Below are 11,045 nucleotides of genomic sequence, written 5' to 3' on the forward strand. Positions count from 1 at the left end.
CTCATCCTAAGTTGTCCTAGAAATCAACATATCATCGACACAAAGTACCAAGATAATAAGGCTACCATCACGGGCCTTCTCTGTGTACAAACACAATTATATCCTTGTGAATTCATGAAAATATCAAACTTATGGTACCATTCCCTAGATTCTTGCTTAAGTCCATAAAGGCTCTTTCTCAACTTGCATACTAGGTGTTCCTTTTCCTTTTCCATAAAGCCCTTAGGTTATTGCATATAGATATCCTCATGCAAGTCCCCATATAGAAAAGACGTTATCACATCCATCTGAGAAAATACATTTTCACATCCATTTGATAAAAAACTATATCTAATTGTGAGACCAAGGTCAAAACCAACCATAGCCATCTTGACTACATGAGAAAAGACTTTATCAAAGTCAATACCATGCTCTTGCTTGAAACTCTTAGCAACCAATCTAGCCTTATATACTGACTTGGGGCATCTAGGGATACTCTTCATCTTGTACACCCACTTACATGGCAATGCATGTTTTCCACTACATAAAGGAACCAAATCTCATGTATGGTTTTTTTGCATTGAATCAAACTAGACTGCATGGCCCTCTCCCAAGAGAGACTGTCGCCTCTATGCATGGCCTCCTCAAAAGTAAGGGACTCACTAGAATCTATCACCATAATATAGTTTTTAGAGGGTGCAAATTGATTAGGCTAAAATCTACCTCTAGTAGAGTGTCTCAAAACAAGCTATGGGGCGTATACATCCTATCCAATATCATGATCATGAGCCATTGGAACATTAGTTGCATGCTATCTAGCTAGTTGTACGGTAACAAGAGGCTCCTCCTGAAATATCATCATGTGTACCTCAACCATCTTCTAAAGCTGCTTATGTATTTTCTCCTCATGGAAAACAACATCATGGCTGTAGATATCCTTTCAAGCCTACAGATCCCATAGGCGATAGCCCATCTCATCTTACATGTGTCCCCATAACCAAGAAAGGTGTATTTCACTGACTTAGGATCCATCTTATTATGCTTATCCTTGGGTACATGGTAGAAAGCCTCATATCCAAAGAATTTAAGATGCACATATGAGGGAGGTTTTTCACACCATATCCCCTCTACAACTTGATAACGAATAGTAGCACATGGGGATCTGTTTATTAAATGTACAACAATAGTAATTACCTAAGCCCAAAATTATTATGATAAGCCTGCCTGACTACAAAATCTTTCCTAAATGATCATATTCATGCACTCTACAATACCATTCTAGGGTGGGGTGTACATGATAATTAATTTATGCTTAATACCTCTCTCTTCACAAAATTGCTTAAATGCTTTAGAAACATACTCAATGCCATTGTCAAAGATCTTAGGCATTTCATCCCATACCCATATTGGCTCTCAATAAGAACAAGCCAATGCTAAAAGGTAGATAAGACATCCAATTTCTGCTTATTAGGATATGCCCAAACCTTATACGTATAATTTATCAATGAACGTAACAAAGTACTTCACACTACCCAATGATTGACATGGCACATGACCACATATATCAAAATGCACAAGAGTTAGAGGTTCATCCATGCTCGTAATGCCAGACTTTTATGAGAACTATGGGTTTGCTTGCCATAAAGATAATGGTCACAAGAATCAAAACATTGTAATCAAGAGGCAAAGGATACTGCAAACGAGTAAGTATTTTCATTCCCTTTAAGGACATGTACCAAGGCAATGATACCATAAAGATACATGTGGTACATCAACCACACCAAAACATGGTAGACCTAGAAACAAATAAAGGATAGAGGCTTCTAGCCTTGGCACCTCGAGCAAAGACAAGATTCCCATGAGTAATCTTCCATGTTGGGTCACCAAAACATATATAATAGCCCACATCATTCAATTTTCCAACAAATAGAAGGCTTTTGATACATGACATACATTATGCAAAGTAAAGAAGGTTCCTGAATAGGAAATTGCAACTATACATCCCCAATGCCAATAATATCTCATGCTAAGCCATTTTTCAATCTCACAGAACCTGTCATGCTATGATAGAGCTAAAACCAATCCCTATGCGGGATAAAATAAAAAGAAGCCCTAGAATCAAGTAGCCATCATTGAGAATATGTAGATGAAATATCAATCAATTGAGAAGCATCAAGAGAGGAAGTTGCTAAGATGTACTCATCATGGCTATACTATATTTATCTCTTCAATCTTTACAATGGAGTTACTCGGAACAATATTCTGATCATTAAACTTTTCATGCACTTTACATTTGCCTTCTCTTTGCACTTATCATCACATATATTATGACACTACGGCCAAATATGACCGTACTTTCCACAATAATGACATGTCAGAGACGACTTACGACCACCATGGGACTTACTATGAGTCTACCTGCAAGGCTAAGACCTTTGTGAGAGTCTACCACAACAGTGGTCATTACTGCTCTTACCATCATATCAATGCATGAGAGGTAGGGGACGTATCCTTGAACTTAATGCCCTATGAAGTTAATTGACTGAAAATTGAATGAAATTTATTTAAATCTGAGGACACACTAGTCTCTTCATGCGAGGGTCCATAAGCTATTTCAACCAATACATCTATGATGTAGGACTTTGCTTGTCATAAAGATTGCATATCTTTTTTCATAACTATCATGTATTATCCTCAAGTGCAATAGTGAGGAGAATGTTTCCTCAAGTTATTCTCAAGGACAACTTGGACCTCGACAACATTGGTGAAAGTAGAGCAACAAAACCATCAATGGAGTAAATGGCCTCACTACACATATTGTGCTCCAAACATAATGCAAAGACTCACTTGGTCTCAATCACTACACTTCATAATAAAGATTACACCTTCACTAGTCATTAGAAGTGTAATGTCCTCCAACAAATTATAAGAATTTCTCCATGAATTGTTGCTCCCTAAATCCAAGACATCTAATACTTTCATGCTTCATTTATTCACAAATTGGTGTACACTTCATCAATTCAAGTTAATTCTAAATAGCCCAATATGTGTAGTGGAGCATAACTCCTTGGAGACAAAAGTCCAATAAGGAGACTATTGTCTTTTCCTTATCACCTCCATGTAATGTAGCATGAGCTCCCTCATCTATTGCTCCTTAAAAGTCCTTGCCATCAAATCCTTTTATGTTACCTTGCATTCACAAGCCGATCACAATTCATCATTCAAGTTAGTTTGCATTATTAAATAAACCAATGTCTGTGAAAAGATGACTCCTAAGTTGCACAACTTTAATAAATGGACTATTACTCTTTATATGGACAATCACTCTTTTCCTTACCTTCTCCATGTCCTATGGTAGCATGAGTGATGCCATAATGATCATATCATATCTTTCATTGTTATTGTTATAAATTCATTAACCAATCGATGTTTTACCTTTGTTGAAAACATTTTAGGAGCTACAAGGTCAAGACTCACAAAACGACTTTTCCCAAAAGCGTAATCTCTTTTCCTCATCTTCTCCATGTCCTATGGTAGTAAGAGTGATGCCATAGTATCATGTCTTTCATTGTTATTAATTTATTAACCAACCAATGTTTTACCTTTCTTGAAAACAATTTAGGAGCTACAAGGTCAAGACTCACAAAATGACTTTTCCCTAAAAGCATAATCAACAAGTATATGATACGGTTCAAATAAGACAAGTTCACTTCACCATTAAGATAGCTCAAATTTTTGAAACGCTCTTTCAGAATAGCATGAGTAGGGAACTTTCTTGCAAATACACGCTTGGTAGTTTTTTCCCTTGAGAAATACACCTTTTTAGAGATAAGATTCACACACTTGAACACCCACAAGAGGGGCACATGCCAACAAACTTTGTGGCCATAATGCCACAAGGCCATTGTAGAAAAGAGAACCAAGTTTTAATTTGTGGCTATAACTTACATATACATTGCAAAAAATAGATCCAACATTTTCAAACTCAAAAAAATATAAGAAAAGGATTCCTCTATGGTTCAACAAAAGTTATATCCACAACCTCAACATTATGTAGGCTCTACATGATGGAGAACATGCATATTATCTATCCACACACCAAAAAACAAAGCCATGGCCCAAAAGGTTCAAAATTTCAAATTCCTCCTCGATGTATGATGAAAGGATTATTGGATCCACATACATAAATCCAAGCGCACAAATGAGGCCAAGGTCAAGAAGCTAGCTATTGCAAAAATTGCTACTAGCGACAATCCTTGAAACCATAACACTTACATGAAAATGTAACTTAGATGAATCTACCAAGCCTTGTAGGATAGAGAATTGTGGAAACAAACCCTATAACATGCCCAAGCCAATACTTCCTTTGATCTCACCACCATTCTTAGTAGCCATAAAGAATAGAGACACCTTGGAAATAATTTCAACTCAACAACATTGTTAACTTGTTTTATTCTTTTAAGCATAAACAAGTAAAACTCACCCCCTACACAAAAGAGACATAACCCAAGGGGATCGAATTGAATTCATACTAGTGTATCAGCATATTTGAGAATGAATAATTACTAGCATCTCATTTTAAATGAAGCGTGCATATTGAATTGGTGAAGAATGTTAGGTAAGGAAAATGAGAGTTAATCAGCAATAAGTATGACTTTAAGAGGGTTATGTACTCTCAAGAGTGTTTCACAATAGACTGATGGCAGCTATAACACAAACACAGCAGCATATCCTACAACAGTGGAGATGAATAGAACGTCAATAAACCACAACAACCATAACCACCCAACATTTTAGCTATCAGCATATTTGAGAGTGAATAATTAGCATTGCTCATATTAAAGGAAGCATGCGTATTGAATTGGTGAAGAAATGTTAGGTAAGGAAAATGAGAGTTAATCAGCGATAAGTGCAACTTTATGAGGGTTACACACTCAGTGTTTCACAATAGACTGATGGGAGCTATAATACAAACAAAGTAGCATATCCTACAACAGTGGAGATGAATAGAACATCAATACACCATAACAACCCAACATTTTAGCACATTCTACCCTATACTTTCAATGCATATGTTACTACAAAAATAAAGAAAATTATTCCTCTACTATTGGAACATTCTATTCCATGCATTCAGTGGAAGGCATACCTCATAACAAAGGTATGAAGAGCTTGCTGCTCTATTGCTCATAATCAGGAAAAGGAATCGCCCTCCAAAATGCACAACTTTCACTGAACTTTACTGTATCAACTTCTGAAATTAAAGTTTTCACCCTGAACTGCACCACTAAAAATGATCAACCAGAGACTAGGAATCAGCCACAGAAATCTTCCTGACAGAAGGTTTGTTTGATAACCAAGAAGATGTAACAAGCACATTCCATTCGGATGGGGGGGTGCAAATCTTAGCATGTACCAATTTGGCATGTATCAGGTATCGACTAAGTATTGTGTATATATTTGAGCCAAAGGATCAAATACAGACTAGGCTACAAGATGGTAGCAAGGAGTGCCTGTTGCTGTGTTTACTTAGTTGTACCTCCAGCATTGGGCAGGACCAACAGAATTAGGATGTACCTACTAACTTAAATCAAGCATTTTGCTGTGGCATTGCTACACTCTGACACACAAAAGAACATAAACCAAAGTGTCAACTATTTGCTTGCTCAGTCGCTTCGAATTCTGATCCTGTCCCATGCAATAAATCATAGACTTCTCGGACACTCGAGCCTTTTTGAACCTGCAAAATAATAATTCATCAAGGGCTGCATGACTTAACTTCCAAATATTTGGGAGGATATGTATGTTACAGTCACCACAAGTTTAGTCGTGTAAGCCTTACTGCAGTGTAATTTGAAAAATCCAACATTGTTGTAGAAAAAGTGTGTTCTTCATGAGCAACGTGTAGATGCACATGCACATGACCTTTCGTAACTGGCAGAAATGCAATACATCAGCAAACATGCACATGATCTTACACGTACTTCCCAGGCACAAATGTGGGACATGAGCAGATGTCTTAAAGCACCCATGCCCATTTCAGCTTGTGTTGGAATTGTGCCATTTTCTCTTCAGTGAGGAGGATGAGCAGTGATAACCTTACCATGCCGATGGCTCTCTGGACAAGGTGTTCAAGGCTCTTCGCTCCAGGCTGTTCTGTCCCATGCATGATTTGCAGAGCCGTGCCTAAATTTGCCTCCACCGACTTAGCAGAATTCATAAACCTCAAGGAGTCCAGTAAGCGTACAATATGTTCACGCAGGTCCGTCTTCTGATCACAGCGCCGACAGATGTATTCCATATCCAGGTCCAGTTGTTTCACAACCCCAGCCATCTGGCACTCCAAAGCACATGTTAGGTGTGCGGCGTGGCCACAGAAACCTGAGCCGGAAAGCTTCGCGAAGCACCGAATGGAGGCATCCGAGTTCAAGCTATGGCTGCTGCTGCCGGGGATGGTGTTGCCACAGAGGATGCAGAGGCAGTCGCGGCAGAAGCCGGGCTCGGAGCAACAGATGTCACAGGGCATGACGCCGATATTGCCTGATGCGAGGCTTTCCCCGATCACCAAGCAACATTTAGGGTTTCCGACTTTGCAAAGCTCTGTTGCTGCGGGAGTTGCTGCTGCTTCTTCTTCTGCGGCCTCTGCTCCTGCTGCTTCTTTCTCCTCTCCTTTCTCTTCCTGTTGCTGGGGCTCTGCATCCGAGTCTCTCTTTTTACGCGGCCTGCCTCGCCTCGACATGGCCCCCTTCCTTCCCTCTTCTACACAGGCAAACACCTCTCCTGCACAATCGCGTAGAGAATATGGCTCGTATCCTCGTCAGGCAGAAATTAGGATCGCTCAAACCTTCAAACCTTGGTCTGCAGAATAGGTTAACCATGGTTAATTTCATCAACGGTAAGCTCAAACCTTGGTCACTTGCATCCACCTGCACTCAACCATGGTCCCTTGCATAAAGAATTAGCGAACCGGTGGTCACCACAACAGCTCACCTGTGGACATGGTCACTTGCATCAAAATGAACTCAACCATGGTCCCTTGCATGAAGATTTGGCCAACCATGCAAAATAGCTCATACTTCAAACCTTAGCCTATAGAATATCTCAACCATGGTTAATTGTATCAACCATAAGCTCAACATGGACACTTGCAACAATTTGAATTCAACCATGGTCCCTTGCATAAAGAATTGACCAATCATGGTCATGCAGAGTAGCTCAAACTTCAAACCATGTTCAGTAGAATAGCTTAACCATGCTTAATTGCATCAACGATACACTCAACCACAGCCACTTTCATGAATATTAACTCAACCAAGATCCCTTCCATAAAGAATTAGCCAACCATGGACAAGAACAATAACTCAATGTCCAAACCATGGTCAATAGAGTTATATTCAAGCCATGGCCAATAGAATAACTCAACCATAGTTAATTAAATCAATAGTAAGTTGAACCATGTTCGCTTACATCAATACGAACTCAACCATGGCCCCTTGCATAAATAATTAGTGAACCAATGGTCATTAGAATAGCTCAACCATGATTAATTGCATCAATAGTAAACTCAACCATGGTCACTTGCATCAATATGAACTCAACCATAATCCCTTGCATAAAGAATTAGCCAATCAACCTTGGTCTATAAAATAGCTCAATCGTGGTCAATTCCATCAATAGAAAGCTCAATCATGGTTGCATGCATCAATATTAACTCAACCATGGTCCCTTCCATGAAGTATTAGCGAGCCATGGTCAAGTAAAGCTCAATGTTCAAACCTTGATCAATAGAATGGCTTAACCATGGTTACTTACATTAATATTTACTTAGCCTTGGTCACTTGCACAAAGAACTAGCCAACCCCAACTAGTAGAATAGCTCAAACTTCAAACCTTGGTCACAGTAGAATAGCTTAACCATTGTTAATAACATCAATGATAGACTCAACCATGCTCACTTGCATTAATATTAACTCTTGAATAGCTTAATCATTGTTAATAAAATCAATGATAGGCTCAACCATGCTCACTTGCATAAATATTAACTCTGACAGTCACTTGCATAAAGGATTAGCCAACCTCACTCAATCGAACATCTCAATCTTCGAACCATGATCAACACAATAGATTAAGCATGGCTGATTACATCAATGGTGCGCTCAACCATGGTCACTTGCATTAATATTAACTCAACATTAGTTACTTTCACAAAGAATCGTGGTCAATCCTTCAAATGTTCCTCACCCATATGGTCAATTGTTTCAAGGATAGCTCAACCATTGTCATTCCTAACTTGAAGAATAGCTTGTTTCTTCGAGGGTAGCTCAACCATGGTCATGTGAACAATAGTCCAACCATGATCATTTACATCAAGCATAGCTCAATCATGGTTACTTGCATCAAAAGCTAGTTTAATCATTGTTTCTTACAACCATGTCATAGCCTAAAGGTTGAAACTTGGGATCATGATTGTGAGGTTGTGAGTTCAAGTCTTGTGTTGAGTGCATCACTTGGTTGGAAACCCATGTCTATCGTTGGTCTATTCATGAAAGTCTAAGCTCTTATCCACTCAAACACTCCATTTATATTGGGGAAGGGCAGGAAGCAAGCTTTTCGAGTGAGCATTTAAGCGAGCTTTTTTTGGGCAACCTCCATTTCTTGTTCCACATATTCCGCATATTCCTCCTATTCTCTTATGCACATATCAAGCACCACTACTGCCCCTACTGCCACCACCATCTCCACCACCACCACCATTGCCACCACCACCACCTCCACCGTCGCCTCCACTACCACTGTCATTACCACCTCCACCGCTTCCACAACTACTGTCCCCTCCCATGTTTCTCCCCCCATGTTAATTAAGCTCTCTCTCTCTCTCTCTCTCTCTCTCTCTCTCTCTCTCTCTCTATCTATCTATCTATCTATCCCCCATCTTCCACCAATTATTCTCTCTCTATTTTCTCTCCTCCCCATCTCCCTCACTCACTCACTCACTCACTCTCACACACACACACACACACATACACATACACACTCTCTCTCTCCCTCTCTCTCACTTTTCTCTCACTTTCTTTTGAAAGGGAAGTGGAACCTAGGAGGAAGAAGCTTGGCAGTGAGAGCTATGGCGGATGGAGAGCAAGAGCCAAGAGAGAGAGAGACACAAAAGTGGGAACTCGAACAACCACAATGTGTGGCCGGGCCTTCCTTTATTCAAACTGTCACTAAAAGAATAAAGAATAAGTGACTGTGATGGGCGCCCGCCACGTGTAGTGTGCAATGGCGGGTACTGTCAGTGTAGTAATACATGGGCGGCTAGGCGGAGGCGCCTTTACTCCCAAGAACCTCCCACTTAAAGGCAAATCTGCCCCCAGTGAGAGAGAGAAAAAAGAAAAGACAGTACAACATGTACACATGTATAATAGGATGAGGAAAAAAACGTCATATCATCCAATGCCCATCAATCTCCTCAAGAAGGCAAAGTGCTCAATAGTGAGGCTCTTCGTGAGCAAGACTGCAAGATTCTGCTCAGTCGGAATCTTGACAAGGTCAACAAACCTGTCCTCAACGACCTCACGAATGAAGTGATACCTCACCTCAATATGTTTCGTCTTCGCATGGAAGACCGGATCTTGGCCAACTGAATGGCACTCATAGAATCCAAATGCAGTGTAGGCATAACATCTGTCGTACCAAGGTCTGCAATCAAATGGCCTAACCAGATAGCCTCCTTGCAAGCCTTTGTGGCTACAATATACTCGGCCTCTATAGTAGAAAGAGTCATACACTTCTACGCCCTGGACATCCAAGAGATAGCCTCTCCAGCATAAGTGAACACATAGCCAAAAGTGGACTTCCTATTATCTGCATGTCCTGCATAATCAGAGTCAGTGTACCCCATGACTCCTGTATCCTGGTTGCCATAATAAAGACATATATCTGTTGTGCCCTTCAGGTACCTCATGGTACCCTTCACGGCATCCCAATGTTTCTTGCCATGGTGTAGCCATATAACGTGCCACAACCCCAACTGCAAAATCAATATCTGAACGGGTGGCTATCATAGCATACATAAGACTGTCCATGGCTGATGCATAAGGAATCTTGGCCATCTCGGCCCTCTGCTCATCTGTCTATGGACAATCGGCCTATGAAACCTTCACATGAGAAGGTAATGGACAGCCAATAGGCTTAACATCCTGCACGCGGAAGCGCTCAAGGACTTTATGAATGTACTCCCTCTGTGACAGATAGAGTAGTCCCTAATATCTATATCGCGTAATGCGCATACTAAGTATATGAGAGGCGTGTTCCAAATCTTTCATCTTAAAGCTCTTCTTGAGCCGAGCCTTAAGAGCATCTAGCTCCTCATGAGCTGTCCCTACTAAAAGCATGTCATCCACATAGAGTACCAAAATCAGTAAAGAACCGTCATGGGCTTTCTTTGTGTATAAGCACGGATCCATAGCACTATGGCTGTAGCCCTATGACTCCATGAATGCATCAAATTTATGGTACCATTCCCTAGGTGCCTGCTTCAAGCCATATAGACTTTTCTTTAGCTTGCACACTAGGTGTTCCCTACGAGGGTCTGCAAAGCCCTTAGGCTGCTCTATGTAAATCTCATCATTCAAGTCCCCATGTAGAAAATCCGTCTTGATATCCATCTGGTACAAATCTAGGTCACGCTGTGCAACTAAGGCCAAGACTAAGCATAGGGTGGTCATCTTGACCACTGGAGAAAAGACTTCAACAAAATCAACACCATGCTCCTGCTTAAAACCCTTAGCAACCAATCGAGCCTTGTATGCCGGCTTGGGGTGTCCAGGGATACTTTTCAGCTTATACACCCACTTGCATGGCAAAGCCTTCTTACACTGAGGCAAGGAAACCAAATCCCAAGTCTGATTCTTATGCAATGATTCAAGCTCAGACTGCATAGCCCTCTCCCAAGAGTGACAATCACCCCTACGCATAGCCTCATCATAAGTGAGAGGCTCTCCTACATCTATAACCAATACATAATCCATAGAGGGTGCAAAACGGTTAGGAGGTCGTCTATCTCTAGT

General features: G+C 40.5%; 1 protein-coding gene across 1 annotated transcript; it reads right to left on the bottom strand.

The window, feature by feature from the left end:
• Positions 1-5,058: 5,058 nt before the first annotated feature.
• LOC148027922 (CDPK adapter, putative (DUF1423)) lies at positions 5,059-6,818 on the bottom strand. Its single transcript, XM_087689619.1, has 2 exons — positions 6,083-6,818; positions 5,059-5,719 (listed from the first exon to the last, which is right to left on the bottom strand). Exons 1-2 carry the CDS (start codon positions 6,716-6,718, stop codon positions 5,630-5,632), a joined length of 726 nt encoding a protein of 241 aa, XP_087545745.1. The 5' UTR covers positions 6,719-6,818; the 3' UTR covers positions 5,059-5,629.
• Positions 6,819-11,045: the final 4,227 nt, after the last annotated feature.

Source organism: Lygodium microphyllum, chromosome 12 (assembly GCF_053477565.2).
Source record: "Lygodium microphyllum isolate KBCC chromosome 12, Lygodium_microphyllum_v1.1.10, whole genome shotgun sequence".
NCBI lineage: Eukaryota > Viridiplantae > Streptophyta > Polypodiopsida > Schizaeales > Lygodiaceae > Lygodium > Lygodium microphyllum.

Coding starts and splice junctions, on each gene's coding strand:
- LOC148027922 (XM_087689619.1), bottom strand. CDS start 6,718: ATGTCGAGGCGAGGCAGGCCGCGTAAAAAGAGAGACTCGGATGCAGAG. Junction 5,720..6,082: donor TCCAGAGAGCCATCGGCATG/GTAAGGTTATCA, acceptor ATTATTTTGCAG/GTTCAAAAAGGCTCGAGTGT.